Source organism: Coenobita brevimanus, chromosome 85 (assembly GCF_032717465.1).
Source record: "Coenobita brevimanus isolate Jiangsu-jjx chromosome 85, ASM3271746v2, whole genome shotgun sequence".
NCBI classification, from domain to species: Eukaryota; Metazoa; Arthropoda; class Malacostraca; order Decapoda; family Coenobitidae; genus Coenobita; species Coenobita brevimanus.
Window position 1 is genome coordinate 18661136 of NC_137038.1, and position 19639 is coordinate 18680774.

The 19639-nt window shown below is 41.0% G+C and overlaps 1 protein-coding gene across 1 annotated transcript in view; it reads right to left on the minus strand.

Moving 5' to 3' along the window:
• The window catches only part of YME1L (ATP-dependent zinc metalloprotease YME1L), a 757090-nt gene that overhangs the window by 531555 nt on the left and 205896 nt on the right, over nt 1-19639 (minus strand). The window contains exon 4 of the mRNA XM_080280511.1: nt 7694-7837. Within this exon, the coding sequence (XP_080136637.1) occupies nt 7694-7837 (144 nt within the window). The remainder of the gene's footprint in view (nt 1-7693; nt 7838-19639) is intronic.

Consider the following 19639-nt stretch of genomic DNA (forward strand, 5'->3'; position numbering starts at 1 on the left):
TGCCGGCCACCATTCATCATCAAGTTCTTAGGAAGAAAGTAGAGGCCTCCCCTTCCCATTTCACCGGAGAAACATCCCCATACTGATTGTAGCTGGCACCGTGTAAGCAGGGTCATATTAACTACAGGAGGCAGGGTGACGAACCTTGGCAGAACGCACCTGGAACACCTGAAATGTGCTTTCATCAGAAAACATAACTTTTCTCCACTCATCCGATGTCCAGTGTGCATACTTCTTGGCAAACCGAATGCGCTACTTCTTCATGCAGTCAGTGAGAAGCGGTTTCTTGGCTGCGGTGCGGCTTGGCAAACCCAGCTCCTTCTGCAAGCAGTGTTGAATAGTTCGAATTGAGACATCTTGTAACAGCTGGGGATGCATTCTCTTCAATTCTGCTGTTGTCAGTTGAGGATTCTTGATTACTTCCCTCTTCAGAAGCGTATCTGTACCTCTGGAAGTCGTCTTCTCCTTTCCACCGCCATGCTTGTGCTCTGGTACGACATCAGGTGGCAGGCCGCTTGCTGCAGCAAGAATCTTCACGAGGGTCGACTTTGCGTGTCCAGTACGTTCACAAATCGTGTTGATAGGGACAATATCCTGCCTCCATGCAATATATCGACCCTCTCATCCCTTGAGCAGTACTTTCCTGGCATGACAACTCGACCCTAGGAAAATAACAGGGCAAACAGTAATGCACACACACAAAAAATGAGGGAGGTGCAAGCTCGGAGCGAAAGAAACATATACCTCCACCCTCATTTCTGGGCAAGCACTGACGTGCTGTGTGTTTCACCACCTCCTGCCAACACCAGAAGAGTTGCCAGTTACTTCTTGCCCAAAAAATTCACTTGGTAGAGGTGGAAACACAAAGCAATGACAGACAACTCTCCCATAGGAATTCTGTGTGTAGGTCCTAAGTCAATTTGCAGTGGGTGTAATTTAAGTGAAGTTCTAATATAGTAAAGAAAGTATAAGCAAAAGTGGTGCTGTCCAAATAACAGAATACATCCAAGCCAGTGCATTCAAAGGAATCTGCTTCTACAAAATAAATATCAACTTGGTGTCGTCATTATCACCAGGCAGGAAGCAGGGAGGTGCAAATTTGTAAGTAAAACTAATCTTTCTAGGTAAGAATTATCTTTCTGCTAGATGAGTACTATCTTTAGTAAACTGAATATGGAAGGAGTTAAGAGAAGGGATAAAGGTAAAAAACAGGATGATGATTTCTACCCAGAACTGGTTAAAATGGGAACATGTAATAAAGGGCTCTGCATGAAGAAGGAAGAAAGTGAAAAATTAGTAAAGGAATAAAACAAAAAGACACAACAATATATGAGCTGTCAGTTGAGGTAGTTTCACTTAGAAAGACGACTAGTGAAATGGCGAGTACAGTATTATGGAGAAGTTTAGAAATGATACAGAGACAACTGGGCAAGCAAGCAGTCTGATTAACTAAGGCTGTGATATCAAAGATAAGACAACCCAGGTGAACAAAATTATGAGAAATTGCAAAGATGAATTACAAACTACATACAGTATGATGAAATGGTGAAAGTAAGGAAAGACTCAGAAACAAAAGTGAAAGAAAAGAGCATTAGAAAGGAAGTGAAAGAAATAATTAAAAACACTCCAAAACTGGTAAAAAAATCAGCAGATATCAACAAATCTCCGGTAATCAATGGTACAGATGAAGATGAAATAAAAAACAGAATCTTGAGAGACAAAAAGGAGATGGTAAATATAACGAACATATTAAAGGAAGTATCAGAGGAAATCTGTGATAGAGAAATATAACGAACATATTAAAGGAAGTATCAGAGGAAATCTGTGACAGAGATATAAAGGAACTGAAAAGGCTAGGGAAATATGAGAAATAAGTCAAGGCCGCTGAAAGTAACCTTCCACAGTGTGAACAATTTAGAGAAAAATTAAAAAAATGCTAATAAACTCATGGAAAAAAGAGGAATTTTAAAAAGTATGGAGAAAAAGATGCCTAACTCAGGAGGAATGGAGATCACTAAAGGTAAAGAGGGAAGAGGCAAAAACAAAATATGAAGAAAGATCAGACGAAGCAAAGAGCAAATTTTGTTACAAAGTAGTGGGATTACAAGAAAGAAAATTATGCATAAACAACAGGGACTAAGAAAAGGGAAGGTAGAAGACTTAAATGTCAAATATGTAAATAACATGATTAAGTTGATGTACTCAAATGCAGATGGAATGGTATCCATATTATTAGAGATAAAAGACTATACCAAAGAAATGGAACCTCATACTATTTGCCTAAGTGAAACAAAATTAATCCCAAGGATATCAAATGACACACTAGGCTCTGAAGATTACAACATATGGAGAGAAGACAGAAATTTGAAAAAAGAGGAGGAGCTCTGGTATTAACAAAGAAAAATCTACAAGTCAAAGATATACAACTGGATATACTGTCACAAGTGGAACTGATTGCATTGGAGACTGACAAATCTGAAGGGAAAATAATTGTGGCAAATTTGTAAATGTCACCCAAAATAAACATCCGGGGAAGGGGCCAATATGAAGACCTGGCAGAAAGTACAGTTCAGAGTTTAGGAGCCCTACTACATAGAATGGAAGAGGAATCTGAAAGAATTTTATTAATGGGAGATTTCAATAAAAATATAAATTGGATTACACTAGCTGTACGAAGCTAGAAAAAGCTGTTGGGATCAAAGCTCCTAGATCTTGTAGAGGAGTTTTTCTTAACACAACATGTAAAGGAAAACACCAAAAAAGGGGTACTTGATGATCGATCATTACTAGATCTCATATTTACCAGGCGAGATCATGATATCGACAACACAATGTATCACTCTCCATTTGGCAAAAGCAACCACGCAGTACTTTAAATTGCATATGATATAGTTATCAGTAATGAAAGTTACAAAAAGTACCTAAACTACAAAAAGGGCAACTACCATGACCTACACAAGTATATACGTAATAGAAACAGATTGTGAAAAGGAGCTTGGAGGACATGATATACATGTTATATATAGAAAATTTTGGAAATTATATGAAACAGGGGTCCAAAATTATATCCCTCACCACAAAGAGACAGAAATAATGATAAAGAAGTGATTTAACAGAGAATGTAAAAAAAAAAAAAAAAAAAGAGAGAGACTTGCTTTGGAACAGATACAGATGACACAATAGTGAGAGGGCATATAACAACTATGAAGAGGCAAGAAATGATTATACAAGGATAAGGAGTGAAGCTCAAAGGCAGTTTGAGGAAGACATTATAATTAAAGTAGTGATCAACTGAAGCATTTTTACAGCTAAATCTGAAGCAAAACCAAAGTTAAAGATAAAATACAGTCCACCATGAATGAGAGGACAGCCTATATCCAAGAAAAAGATATTTGCGAAGTTTAAAAAAAAAAAAAAAAAAAAAAAAAAATCCAGTCAGTATTTACAGAAGAAAGTAATTTTGTGAGAGATGACAAAGAACAAGCATGCCCACACATACTACTGGATATATAATTCTCAGAACAAGAGGTACAGGAAGAGTTGACTAAATTAGCCAAAGGAAAAGCAAATAGTCCTGACAAAATTTCAGGTTGGGTGCAACATGTATGTGCTGATGTGTTCATGGAATCCTTAAGTCAAGGCGAACTACCAGATATTTGGAAGAAAGCATACATTGTTCCCCTATTCATAAAAGGAAATAGGCAGAATCCACTCAACTATTGACCAGTATCTCTGACCAGTGTTGCAAGCAAGGTATTAGAATGGCTAATAAGAAAAATTTGGGTAACCCATCTGGAAAAATACAATATGATAACAGAAAGACAGTTCCAATTTAAAAAAGGAAAACTGTGTTACAAATCTATTAAGCTACTATGACAGAGTTCCAGAAACATTACAGAAAAGAGAGGGATAGATGGAGAGTATCTATTTAGATTTTAAGAAAGCATTTGACAGAGTACCACACCAAAGACCTTTATGGAAACTGTATCATCGAGGAGGAATCCAAGGTAATCTGTTTTGTTGGATGCCGGATTTTCTCAGAAAAAGAGAAATGAGAACAGTACTAAGGGATAATTACTCATTTTTTTTTTTTTTTCTTATGTTCCCAATTCTGGGCAAAGGCTTCAGGGCCTATATCTTGGGGGCAGTAGCCTATCCCAAGGCCCAGTAGTCCTCCTACACCTCCACATGTCATCACTTCGGCGCTAATACCCACCCTCCATATTGAATAATGCTAGGGATGTCTCATACAGGACTGGTGTATTGGTATTAGCAGGGGTATTTTTACGACATGCCGGTGGATCACATGGTAGATCAGGAAACTCTGATTTTATGATATTCAAATCCTTAAACTGTCCCTGCCCCAGCCAGGATTCGAACCTGGGTCCATCAGGACTGCAAGCTGCCTCTCTACCGATTCAGCCACCGCCTCCCCCAAATGGAGGTAAGTGACTAGCGGAGTTCCACTGGGCGCAGTGCTGGCACCAATTATGACTTTAGTACAATATAAATGTGATATAGACAGGAACAGTGGAAATGTAAGCTGTCTAATTGTTTTTTCTGATGATGTAAAAATACAAAGGAGAGTTACAAACACAGACTAGCTGAGAGCTACAAGAAGAATTAAATAAACTTCATGAATGAAGCAATAGATGGCAAATGGAATTCAATGTAGGCAAATGCCATGTACTGTAATTAAGATTGGTAAATGTGGAAAAAGACCAGACTGGGATTATAAGTTAGAAACTTCAACTCTACACATGTCAGAGAGAGAGAGAGAGAGAGAAAGACCTTGGAGTGATCATCAGTAACAGACTATCTCCGGCTGACCACATAAATGAGAAGATACAAAACATGCACACGCTGCCTGCTAATACTAGAATACCATTCAAGTATAAATGAACACATACTGAAGAAATAATAACATCAATCACCAGACCAACTCTGGAATACGCATCAGTGGTCTGGAATCCTCATAAAACACATAGATAAGGCTGAAAAAGTACAAAGGGCTGCTACACGATGGGTACCAAGCTTAAAGGACCTAAGCTATGATGAAAGACTAGAAAAATTGAACCTCCCAACATTACAAGAGAGAAGGAAATGAGGAGACATGATTACACTGTATAAATGCTTCTCAAGGAAGAGAAAATAGACATCATATGAGTATATAACCTTTGGGAAGGCATCAGCAAGAGGACACTGTAAAAAACTGCATAAAAGAGAGGTGACAAAGATGTAAGGAAATTCAGTTTTCCAAATAGGGCAACTGATCAGTGGAATGCACTAGCAAATGAAATAGTGTGTGCCAAAACTATTCATAAATTTAAGGATTTGTATGATAAAAATGGTGGGCCAGTACGAGCTTGACTCACTCCTGCATAGATACAATAAGGTAAGAACAGGGACATCCTGTGGAGTGGACCAGTATTCTTTTGTGGCTGACAGCACCTAACCAGAGTGAGGTGGAGGGAAAAACGTAGAGTTTTGGTTCTCGGATGGACACCGCATTTGCATTTCTCCACCAAGTTAACACTGGCACCGCAGTAAGAGTCAGATCACCCTGTTTTGTGGTTAGAAGGTTACCAAACAGCATTGTAAATGGTTTTGTTGGGTTACAGGAAACCATTAGGCTTGTCACTCTGAGCAAAGCCACCTGAAGTGGAATGAGATGTAATAAAAGGTAACTGGAAAGATAGGAAAAACAGGAAGCCAGCAGGGCAGACAGGGGATGGAAGTTTAAGGGATAAGGTGCATGAAAATGTATAGCTGGGATGAAAGGTTCTTGGTTCTCTGAAAGTGATAAGGAAAAGGGAAGTTAGTACGGAAATAAAAAAAGTTGTCACATGACAGTACTATGATGTACAGTAATCCCTCAGTTATCCAATGTAATAAAGCCATGGGTATGTTCAGAAATGGACAATGTCAGGATGTGGAACAATACCATACCATTCAGACTCCACCTGTACAGTATGCAGTACTCCTCCTAATTTTGGTAGTGTTCTTTGGTCCTTCAGTTCTTGGGACATCACACCACACATGGAAATATCTGATATAATGCCAGACACTATGAAAACAATGCATAAACATGGAAATATCTGATATAATGCCAGACACTATGAAAACAATGCATAAACATGGAAATATCTGATATAATGCCAGACACTATGAAAACAATGCATAAACACGGAAATATCGGATATAATGCCAGACACTATGAAAACAATGCATAAACAACAAAGATTCACAAATAAATCAACGAAGATGATGAAGGTTGCAAACAGAATTTTGCTAGCTACTATACAGAACTGCACTGTGCTGTACTGTACTTACCACCCAGTGAACTGCAAACAGGCATTGTAACCTGCTTGCCTGTACAGTACCTGGTGTACAGTAATCCAGTGTGGCTTAGTGGCTAACATAATCACTTAATAAATGTTGGGAAACTCCTCCTCTAATTGTTGAACAGGATGAGTGGCGAAGTGCGGTACCTGTTGCTAAACATAGCGTAGCCAAGTCTCTACCAGCCAGTCAGGTGACTTTGACCATTCCGTGGGGAGACGGAGGGCCATTTTTGCTCAGCTGGTGGGTTAGGGTCTATTTCCTGTGTGCAGCCTGAGGGCCCACCCAGGCAACTTTGACCGTTAAGTGAGGAAGCAGATAGCAATTTTTGTTCAGCTGGTGAGTTAGCATCTATTACCCACGAATGGCCAAAGAGGCCAGTCAGCTGCCCAACCAATTTTTTTGAACTTGTAGAACACCCAACTGGCCACGTAGGAAAATTTATGTTGGGATACAAACAAAGATTTCAGATACTGACATAACAGAGCCAAGGCCTAACATTTGGATACACAGCATGTCTGCATACAGGACATCTGGATAATTGAGGAATTCTATCTATCTATATACCTAGGCCGCTTCCCCCAAGGAAAGGGAGGTAGCCGAGACAAGACGACACACTCCCCATCTACTCATCCATTCAAACACATTCATTCGCATCTTAGCCTCAAAGGGGAGGAATTACTGTACTTTAATGAATGGAAGTGAAGCTTGGACCCTGATGGAAGAACAAAAGTCAAGAGTGGGAGCAAAGGAAATGAACACAAGTCAAGAGTGGGAGCAAAGGAAATGAACACAAGTCAAGAGTGGGAGCAAAGGAAATGAGTTAGCTGAAAGAGGCATTTGGAGTTACATGATGAGACAGGCAAATAGGGAAGTGAAGGAGCATTTTGGTGTTGACATGGATGCAGCTGAAAGTATTAGGAAAAACATTCTGCTATGACTCTGCCATGTATGCAGATGCAGTGGAGGGGTAGACTAAGGATAAGATGGAGGGATGGAATGGAGAGATATATGAGAGGTGGGTGAAGTTGGAGATAGATGACAGGGTGACATGGAAGTGAATTATTTGTGGTTACCCCTTATGGGATTAGCTACAGTGTTTGGCTATAAATAGACAAATATGCTGCCAGGTTTAACTTTTGCTACAATTCCAGAGTAAATTGCTGAAAGAGGTCCTATTAATGTTGCATTCCTACTTATACAGCTGATTTGCTGATTTCCCCGAGTTTACAGAGCTGGTTATAAGGAAAAAACTTTTGATACAGTGCTTTGAAACACAACCTTGAAATATGACCTAATGTAGAATTACTGAACAAAGCACCTCTTGATCAATATTTATTCCCATACTAACCTGGCCTGAGAAGTGATTGTGATGATACAAAGTGTGAGGTACATGAGAAGAGAGGCTTCAGGTCCCTGGATGTGTCTCCTCTGTGTTTATTCTCCAGGAAGGTGTCAGCCGATATGTGTGACACACGCCACTCGTTTTCTCTTCCTGATATGGGGAGTAAAAAGATTAATAACGGCTCACTTAGTAAAAGGATCAAAAGTAATTCAATCTATCCATCATTCAAACTTTTATTTCCCCATCAAAAGCATATGGGGCTGTGACTGGTTGCTTTCCTTCAAGTGACATTATCTAGGCAATAGACTCTAAGCATCCTTCGGGTTTCAGCCATCATGCATATATCCGGTTGGAGTGCCTTAATCCATTAGACCATCGGGCATCCTTTTATTTTTTTTTTAATTTATTTTTTTTTTTTGGTCCGACTCTGGGCATAGGCTTCACAGCCAGCTATCAAGGCCAAGCAGTCCTTCTACATACCATACACCTCTACATGTCACCACTTGGGTGCTAACACCCACCGTCCATTTTGAATACATGCTAGGGCTGTCTCATACAGGACTGGTGTATTGGTATTAGCGGGGGTATTTTTACGACATGTCGGCGGGTCTTCTGGTTGATCAGTAAAGCCTGATTTAATAAAATTCAAATCCTTAAACTGTTCCCTGCCCCAGCTGGGATTTGAACTTAGGTCCATTAGAACTACAGGCCAACTCTCTACCGATTGAGCCACGCCTCCCCCGATCATGGTTCAACAGTGTACAAATGTCACCACCATCGGGACCTTATTGCTCCATCTGAAGCACATGGACCTGGACCAAGTTATTTAATCCTGTCATATCAGGTCAGCAAACAGCCATTCACCCTGTACAGAACCAATAAACCATGACCATCCATTAGACTGAAACCTTCATGGACCATGTCTAGCTGGAACACCTCATCCAATTGGACCACCACCTACAGTCAAGTCTTGCTATACATCTGTTCTCTGTGTGATAAATTGCAATAACAAAAGACAAAGGGTTAGACCTATTTTTTAAAATAATGATGGCAATATGATAACGAATTTGGTAGAGTGATATTTGTGATGGTTGCCTCTGAGGATCTCATGTGGATGCAAACCGAAAGTCAGATGTCTGACCCAACATGGCCATCTGAGGTTTAAATGTACAGAACCCCCATCTCAGGCCTCTGCACAGGCACCCTCCTCCGCACAACCCCTCTGAAGACCTCGTATCACTCACCCACTCACTCACGTGTGCTGTGCCTGTGATACCTCCCTTGCATTCTCCAAGTTACCTAATGATCTCACTTGCATGAGGCAATTGCAATATCATTGTCATCATGAAGTAACTATGCAAGTACACAATGAATAGTGCTGGGTGCAAGAGTGAGCTGAGAGAACTTTTTGTGTGTGAAATGCAGTAAGTGTAACTTTTAACTTGGAAATTGTTTGGTGCTATCCCCAGTGGAAAGTGTGGATCTACTGATACTTCCATGGGGAAGGGTAAAAGGGCAAGGTGTAGCCTTTCCCTTTATATGAAACATTGTTAAGTGTCATAAGGAGGGGCGGCGAGCAAGAAAAATTGCTGAGGCCCTAAAGATGCCACAGTCCATGATCTTCATGGCAGAAAAAAAAAAAAAAAAAAAAAAAAGCTATAATAGTGGCAGCACAGAACATAACTCCCCTGACTGCTAAAGGAATCAGAACAAGGGTACCTATAATGAAGGAAGTGGAGCATCTGCTAGCTGTGTGTGTTAATGAACTGAACTGAACAAAGCAACCCCTTCACAAAAGTTAAATTTGCACTAAACCTCTCAATCTGTGGAAGGATCTTAGGGATAAGCAAGGGATGGAGCCCAAGGAGGAGTTCAAGGCCAGCACTGGTTGGTCTGAGTGGCTTAAGGCTTATGTTGGCCTTAGACATACGACCATGAACGGCAAGACTGCTAGTGCTGACTGGGGCCTTCCATGTGAAGCTGAAGGCAATCACAGAAGGAGTAGCATACTCTCCAAAACAGGTCCTCATCTGCAGCGAAATGGGTCTGTTTTGGAAACATATTTCCTGGAAGACACATCTGCAAGGAAGAACGATATGTACCACAGTTTAAGGTGGCCAAGGACCACCTCATCCTCTTCCTTGGTGTGAATCCAGAAGGGGACCTGAAGCTCAAACCACTCCTGGTGTATCACTGGAAGAACCAGAAAGTGCTGGCAGGGTTCACTGAAGAAGAACCCTAGGGTTATTTAAAAGAGTAACTCCAGGACATGGATGACCTCTGCACACCGCCACTTTTTATATGGCAGGCTACTCGTCCCCCCACCTGCGTGACTATGCCAGCTGCAGCAATCTTGCAAAACATTTCCTCCTACTGGTGGACAACACCCCTAGTCATCCTGGAGGCATGGAAGACTGGGTGGATAATATCAAAGTGGTCTACCTACCCCCCAACACAACATCATTGTTCCAGTCAATGGAAAAGGGTGACATCACCACATTCATGGCCTTCTACCACTGCTGCACCATGCAGCAAATTGTGAGGGGAAGTGATGAAGTGTGGTGGCTCTGGAAGATTTAAAACATCAAGCACATCATCAACATCATGGTGGCATGGAAAGAGGTGCAACCAAGCACACTGAACACCATCTGGAGAAAAGTATAGCCAGTGTGTGTGCACTGTTTCATGGGGTTCCTGGCAGTAGAAAACATCTGGCATGACATCCTCAACCTCTTGCACATGGTGGGATTTGAAGAGATTCATGAAGAGGATGTGGAAGAGGTCCCGGACAACCACAATGAGCAACGCTCAACAGATGAGCTCACTGAGCTAAGGGAGTGGATGACAGTGCCACAGGAAGATGGCACAGCAACAAGGATAAGCACCTTCGTGTTCCCGACATCAAGACCATGGAGATCCTCACGATAATGGACAAGGAAACTGCATACATCCAGGACAAGGACCCAAACCCAGCAATGAGTGAAACGTAGATGCACGATGTCAAACAACCCTTCAAGGCATACAGGAAGCTTCTGGCAACTAAGAAAGAGGCAGCCTGGAACACCACAATCACCTTTTCCCCTGCCAGCAGCAATGAGGGAGAGCCATGGCCATCAACGAGTATTGTGCAAATGCAATGTCCCGCATCATCTGCCTGTCATGTCAGTCTTGTCTTCATCGCCGTCTGGCTCACCCCTACGCTACCCCACTTCCACAGCGCCATGGTCTCCAGTCGCCAAAATGCTATGCTCCCCCGCTGCCACACCTCATCGCTCTCCCTTGGCCTCATCACTGCACACTACCCATCTCTCTTCACCTTCTTTTGAGGACCTTCGGTGATCATCCAGGCACTCCTGCTGTCCACCAGCCTCGAGGGGGGACCCATGGTGACAACTTGGACTGGCCTAGGATGTACTTTTTTGTTTTTTTATTATTTTTTTTTTTATTGTCAGTTTTGTGGTCAACGGCCCCCCTCTCTATCCCCGCTGAAACCATGTTATATCAACCTCACTATATAATAAACCACTATTCAACTGCTTTTCATGTGATGTAACCCCTTAAGGTAACTAGGTATTACTGTATCTATTTCCCGATCATACATTATCATTACCACTCAAGGAAAAAAAATGGTTTCCTGGACTACAGGGAACCAGTTGCCTTGCCATCAGAGTACAGTAATAATATCAAGTGAGTGTATGGAGATAATTCTCATCTACCACCTAAATAAGTAATACTGTACAGGAAATAAAATGGTGAAAAGTAATACAGGCACAATTTTATCAAAAGTAATAAGAGCAACTTATTTAGCACAAACACCGTAAGTATGTGTATATATATATATATATATATATATATATATATATATATATATATATATATGTATACATACAGTAAACCCTTCACAAGTTGAACTATATGGGGCTCTACCCTGGTTCAAATTACCAAATTTTCCGTCTTACCGAATTTTCACCCCCGAAAATTGCTAAGACGATACCTATTACTTGACCTTTCAACACTAAATTAAAGGAGCATATATAAATACGTTATGACAAAAAAACAAATAAGTGCATTTAATATACCTTTAATGGTAGAAAATCATTCACACAGGCAGTACAGACCTGTCAGCAGCTTGTGTTGGGGATGGATTTTCACCCCCCAAATTGCAAAGACAATACTTATCTTTTCAACACTAAAGTAAAGGAGCATATATAGTGTGTAAATGAATAAAGAAAGAAAGAAAGAAAAAAAAACAATTCAGTGCACCTAATTTACCTTTTGTTAAAGGTAGTACAGACCCGTTGGCAGCTTGTGTTGCAGGTGGTGGAGTTCACAATTTAACGTAACATTCTAAACAGTACCCAGTATTTATTTCACTGAACATTAAGAATTAAATTTAAATGTGATCACTATAACAGACTTCAATGTAACACTTGCAGTAATAATAATACTGAACTTTAATCATGATCATTTAATACTAGGTCACATGCACACATTTTTTTTCATTTAGTCAAATTACACTTTTCATAAACACATGTGTCTGTGCCAACACTACTTGAAGTGCTGGCTATCTGAAGAGCTGTAGAAGCAGAATCACTGCTGGAATCAGGAGGGATAGGCCAACGCCTTGGCACAGGCTTAAAGAAGTCATGAATCTTCACCTGCTTCTGCTGCGAATACAGTACTGGCGACGAATAACTAAGCCTCGCAACTGCCTTACATGTGTATAAAAATTTTGTGCTTCTGCATCAACATAATCCAGCCAAAATACGACAACGTCTATTGCTTCACGAACTTGGGATAATTTGTATCGATTCTTGAGACAACGTCCATTGCTTCACGAACTTGGGATAATTTGTATCGATTCTTGAGTCAAACATCACTGTTCTCTTCCTCGTCATCATCATCATCATCTTCATCTTTCTTCACAGCCACAGACTCAGCAATTTCTTCTTCTGTTTGGTGATGATGCCCAGGATAATCTGCATCCATTTCAAACCACTGGATGAAATCTATCTATCTATTGCCAGACGCCTCAATCCCGTTTGGGGTGGCCACAAACAAATCGCCTCCAAGTCGCCCTGTCCCCTGCCATTTCACTGCCCTGCTCCCAACTCACACCCCCCTCTCTCATATACCTCTCCACCCCGACCTTTTGCATAACTTCAAAATAATGTGAGACTTCAAAGCCAGTGAAATCAGGCAAGCAGCTGACTGGCGGCCACATGTATGCCTGGCGCCATCTTTGTTCCCCTACCTCCGCATCTCGGCCTACTTACATATGTGGTCTCGGCCTGAGTACAACTTACCAAAGATTCGTCTTCTAAAAGTTTGACTTATGAAGGGTTTACTGTGTGGTGTATTCCTGAGACGATACTGAAAGCAAATTCCTAAATGAGCATATTGCAAAATCTCATACTTTGGGAGTTACAGCACTTCACAGATCTGCTAGGAATGTGTTGGAGTCAGAGGATTGTATATGAGACGTCCATCATTTACAGTGAGATTTATTAACAGTATTATACAGCATGCTTGACACTGGTTTGTCATTCACATTTACGGCAAATGTTCACAACTCTGGCCTTCAAGCTCCAAAGGATGCTGCAGCTTGTTGCAGAAGTGACTGTTGCACATGTTCCAAAGCTCTGAGACTGTTGCTCATGCGTGCCACACAGTCCTGCACTCGATGCCACAATTTCTCACGGTTAGGAACCTCTGAAGCATACACCTTGCTTTTCTTGTGCCCCTACAGGTAGAAGTCAAGAGGAGTGATGTCAGGTGACCAAGGTGGCCACGGCACTGGGCCACCTTCCCCAACCCACTGGCCAGAAAACACAGCATTTAGATAATCCCTTGTTATTCTAGCATAATGGAATTAAGCACCTATGGAAACACATTAAAAGCAAAGTGTGTGCCACAGAGGTTCCAAACCGTTAGGAATTACAGTGTCATGCGCAGAACAGTGTGCCATAAATCAGCAACAGTCCCGGGGCTTTGGAACATGTGCTACAGCCACTTTTGCGTTGGGCTGCAGCAGCATTGAGCAACAAGTCCTGAGTTGTGAACATTTCCTGTAAAGCATGTTATATAATACAGTAGACCTCACTATAACGGACTAATTGGGGCCCAAGCCAATCCGAAAAAAGCGAAATTCCGATTAAAGCGACATCCGGACTTCCCCCTCCTAATCCGGACTTTTTCCGATATATCAGACATTAGTCCGGATCGTAAGAACATTTCTAAACTGTTTTGACTACCACTGCAGTACTGTACTGTGTTCTAACTTGACTAGATTAATCAAATGGTATAATATATTTAATAATACAGTACTGTACTGTACACTGATAAACATGTCTTTTATTTACCTTATTGTGGTGAGCATACCTGAAGTGGTCAGGCAGTCCGGACTGCTTCTGGCTTTATCGGACTTTTTCCAATATATGGGAATTTAGTCCGGTAGCTCCCTGAGTCCCATAAAAGCAAATTCCGGTCTATTGAAGTCCGTTATATTGAGATTTTACTGTACTATTACTAAATTTCACTGTATGTGATGGACGTCTCATGTACAATCCCCTGACTCCAACACCACCATAGCAGATCTGTGAAGTGCTGTAACTCCCAAACTACTGAGATTTCACAATATGCCCATTTAGTAATTTGTATTCAGTATCGTCTCCCGAATACACCCCCTGACTTTTGCTACATATTTACTGAACACCCTGAATACACACACACACACGTTGTCATCAGAAAGTGCAGTAAATGATATACTTAAAATGACCTGGAAATTAAGCAAAGTGGCAAGGATGGAAAATATTATAATAAGAAAAGATCTGAATGAAGATGAAAGAGAAGTTTTAAAATCACTGAAGGAACAAGTAAATAAAAAAAATAAGAGGACAGAGGAAAAATGTAATACCTTTTTTGGAGAGTGATGTATATGAAAGTAAGGAAGTGGTACAGAAGTGAAGGAAACTAAGGGGGATGGCTATGAAAGATCAGAAATTGAGGAAGTGGTACTGACAGAGAGAAGGAGAGAAGAGGGTGTACAAAACATCAAAAATAATTTGAAGGTGATATATACTAATGTTGATGGTTTAATATCGGCAAGGCTTCAAATTAACGATTTTTTGAGGGAACATGAACCTGATGTCATGTGCTTTGTAGAGACCAAATTAAGAGAAGATATTGATGTTCATTTAGGAGATGGTTAATACAAATTGTGGAGAAGTGACAGAAAAAAACGGGAGGAGGAGTGATGACAGCAATGAAGAACAACATAAATGTAGATACCGTGGAAATGGGAGAAGGCAGGGCTGAAGTGATATATATGAAATTAGAAACTGGAGAGAATGTTAAGAGAGATATGGCAGTAGTGTATGTTCCCACTAAGATGAGAGCATGGAATGATGACAAATACCAGGAGATGTTGTCAGATATGGCTAGCTGTTTACAAAAAATAATTGAGAAAAGCAATAATATAATTTTGGTGGGTGACTTTAACTATAAAGAGGTGAACTGGGAAGAATGGGACTCAGGAGGCAGCGAAGATTCATGGGGCACTATATTATTAAATATCTATCTATCTATCTATCTATAGCCCGACGCCCTAATCCCGCAAAGGGTGGCCGCAGACAAAACGCCTCCAAGTCACTCTGTCACCCACCATTTGACTACCCTCCCCCCAACTCACCCCCCTCCTCCCTCATATACCTCTCAACTCCATCCCTCCACCTCATCCTCGGTCTACCCCTCCCTCTCCCTCCCTCCACCTCACCTACATACACCCTCTTAGTCAGTCTTTCATTCTCCATTCTCTCCACATGTCCAAACCACCTCAGTGTATTTCTCCTAATCTTTTCAACCACATCCACATCTACCCCACAATGTTCCTTCACTTCTTCATTCGTCAACCTGTCCCTCCACGTCACTCCACATGCTCCTCTCAAGTAACTCATTTCCACTGCTCTCACTCTTGACTTGTTCCCCTCTTGCAATGTCCACGCCTCGCTTCCATACGTCAGGGTAGGGATCACAATACCATCATGCAGTGACTTCTTAACTTCCATACTCACCTTCCTATTTCTCATCACTGCTTTCAGTGTACCAACAACCTTTCTTCCCTGCTGTACCCTTTCACGTACTTCATCCCCCAAAGTTCCATCCTTACTCATCACACTACCCAAGTACTTGAATGCACTCACATTCTCCATATCCTCACCATCCAACCTCACTGCACACTCTGTGACTTCATTCCTCTCAAACACCATAACTTTACTTTTGTTTACATTAACTTTCAGCTTCCTCCTCCTACACACTGTCCCAAATTCATTCACCAAACCTTGCAACTCCCATTCATCTTCACTCAACAATACTGTATCATCAGCATATATAATAATGAATAATGCGATGACGCAATGGGTCAAAGAAGAGACGTGGTTCCAAGGTGAGGACACACCAGCAAAGTTAGATTTACTGTTTACCAAAGAACGCGATGTAATAGAATCATTGAAATATTTCTGTCCTATAGGAAAAAGTGATCATGTTGGTCACTGCGTTCCAGATGATAATAGGGAACGTCGAGCGAAGAGACGAGCTTCATAGACAGAGAAGATACAACTTTGGGAAAGCAAATTTTACAGGATGGAAACAAATTTTTGAAAATGCGGATTGGAGAAAATTCAGAGAAACAAGAGAGATACAGAGGAAGTGGGATATCTTTCTAGACCTCTATAATTCGGGAGTGGAAAAATTTGTACCAAGAGTAAAGGGAAAAGAAAACAGGAAAAAGGAGTGGTTTAATAGGAGGTGTATGATAGCAAAAAAAAGAGAGAGATAAGGCATGGAACAACTGGAGAAAGAGAGGTAACAAGAGAACAAAGGAAGAATATAAAAGAACTAGAAATGAATACACAAGAATACGTAGAGAAGAGGAAAGGAATTTTGAAAAAGGTATAATAGACAAATGCAAGGATGAACCCAAACTGTATTATAGATTACTTAATGGCAAACTGAAACAAAAGGAAGGAATCACCAAACTGAAAGTAAAAGGAGAGGTCTGTAAAGATGCAGCAATGCAAGTTGAAATAATGAACAAATGTTTCCAATCGGTTTTCACTAATGAAAAAGAGTTTGTGGAAGGGGAGGGAGTGATTAGAAATGTACTGGTGATAAAAGATATAAAAGTGGAGATACAGGAAGTGTATAAATTACTGGAAACTCAAGATGTAAGGAAAGACCCAGGACCTGATGGAATTTCTAATTGGGTACTGAAGGAATGCACAGAACAACTGGCGGATAAAATTCACAGTTTAATCGTGTGTTCTCTGGAAGAGGGGAAAGTGCCACAAGAATGGAAGAGGGCAAATGTGGTACCAATTTATAAGGGAGGAAACAGGGAAGAACCCCTGAATTATAGACCAGCGTCTCTAACCAGCATGGTCACAAAATTGTGTGAGAGAATCCTGAGAGACAGATGGATAAAATATCTAGAAGAGATGAATATATTGGCTGAATGTCAGTTTGGATTTAGAAGTGGAAGGTCATGTGTTTCCAACTTGTTGAGCTTTTACTCAAGAGCGATTCATTGGTACAGGAGTGAGACGGTTGGGTGGATTGTGTGTACTTAGACTTAGAGAAGGCCTTTGACAAGGTACCTCATAAGAGACTAATGTGGAAACTAGAATATATAGCAAGACTAAAGGGGAAACTCCTGGAATGAATGAAAGACTTTTTGAGAGACAGACAATGAGGACAGTAATAAAGGATAGGATGTCTGGATGGAGGGAAGTAACAAGTGGAGTCCCTCAAGGCTCGGTGTTGGCGCCAGTAATGTTCCTGATTTACGTAAATGACACGGTAGATGGAGTGAACAGTTATGCAAGTCTGTTTGCTGATGATGCAAAGATCTTGAGGAAGGTAGAGGTTGAGGAGGATTGTAAAATGCTGCAGGAGGATCTGGATAGGATACATGATTGGAGCCGGATGTGGGAAATGAAATTCAATGTAAAATATTGGAAATGGGTAAAAGTACCAGAAGACCATCACTGAATTATTTTGTTGGGTAATGAATTAATCACAAAAATAAGAGTAGAGAAAGATTTGCGAGTGCTGGTCCAAGATAGTTTGTCACCAGAAAAGCACATTAACCCTTTAACCGCAGGTGTCATTCCAGAATGACATTGCAAAAACTGGACCAAACCGCGGGTGTCATTCTCGAATGTTTGTGAATATTTTGAATACCCCGCGTTTTTTCCGTGCGCCAATTGTTTCAAGGGAGAGTAGCTATTAAGTTCTTTCACTCCAGCCGACCTCCACCTCCCTCCTCCCACCCCCCGGGCCCCCCACCCCACCCCTGACCAACACGCATCAGTATCTGTCCAGCTGTGTGAGTGACAACATCGCTGATGTGGCAGTGAAGTGATGGCAATTACAGTGCCTTTTACCTGCCTCAGTGAACACAGAGTGGGAGTTTATCGTATGTGCAGTGTTCATATATGTTTATAGTATTATTATCAGAATGAGGTTGGCATTTGGTAATGGTGTGTGAGCGAAAAATAGTGATTACAACACCGCTGATGTGGCAGTGAAGTGCGGGCAATTACAGTGCCTTTTACCTGCCTCAGTGAACACAGAGTGGGTGTTTATCGTATGTGCAGTGTTCATATATGTTTATAGTATTATTACAGAATGAGGTTGGCATTTGGTAATGGTATGTGAGCGAAAAATAGTGATTACAATACCGCTGATGTGGCAGTGAAGTGCGGGCAATTACAGTGCCTTTTACCTGCCTCAGTGAACACAGAGTGGGTGTTTATCGTATGTGCAGTGTTCATATATGTTTATAGTATAATTATCAGAATGAGGTTGGCATTTGGTAATAGTGTGTGAGCGAAGGTAATGGTGTGTGAGCGAAGGTAATGGTGTGTGAGCGAAAAATAGTGATTTTAGATCGCTCACTTCTAACGGCACTGCCCATCCAGTGATAGTCAACGAAATCATGAAACCTACATCAATGCAAAGCCGAAGGTTAGTACTTTCTAATGGTACCTTATTTTTCGCTGTAGATTTATTCTGTGCAGAGTTATAAAGGTTTAAAGTTTGTTTACATTTTGGCTGGAAACCCTGCGGGAGAGGCCAGTCGGGGCAAAACAATGCCCGCGGTTAAAGGGTTAACAAGATAGTTGTAGAGACTTATAAACTCTTGACTAACATAAGAGTAGCATCTCATTACATGGATGAGATGATGAAAAAATTGATAGTGGCCATGATCCGCCCCAGGTTAGAATATGCAGTGGTAGTGTGGTCCCCACACAAAAAGAAAGATATAAACAAAATTGAGAGAATACAAAGAACAGCAACCAAGATGGTCCCCAGTCTGGCAGATCTGTCATACAGAGAGAGGCTGGAAAAACTGGATTTGCCTTCGTTAGAGGAAAGGAGAAAGAGGGGAGACATGATTGCAGTGTTCAGGACCATGGTGGGAGTAGATAAAATTGACAAAGAAGATCTGTTTGTATGGGATAAGAGAGCAACAAGAGGACACAAAATGAAATTGAAAAAGTCAAGCTCCCTGAAGGATATCAAGAAATATAGCTTTCCTTACAGAAGTATAGACTTATGGAACAGCCTAGACAAAGAGATCGCCCAGTCTAAAAACTTAAACGAGTTTAAAGTTAAATTTGACTTACTGAGAAGCAGCGACGGAAACCCACGAGCATAGCACATTTCGTGTATATCACAATTAGGTATATCAGGTAAATACATAAATATTTGGAACGACTTAGACAAAAAGGTGGTGCAGGAGAAAAACATTCATGTGTGTAAAAGTAGATTAGATAAATGTGGATAAGGAGACAGGAAAATATGAGCATTGCTCAATTCCTGTATACTACAAATAGGTAAATACACACACACACACACACACACAATAAAGTCCTCCAATCCTACCACCAA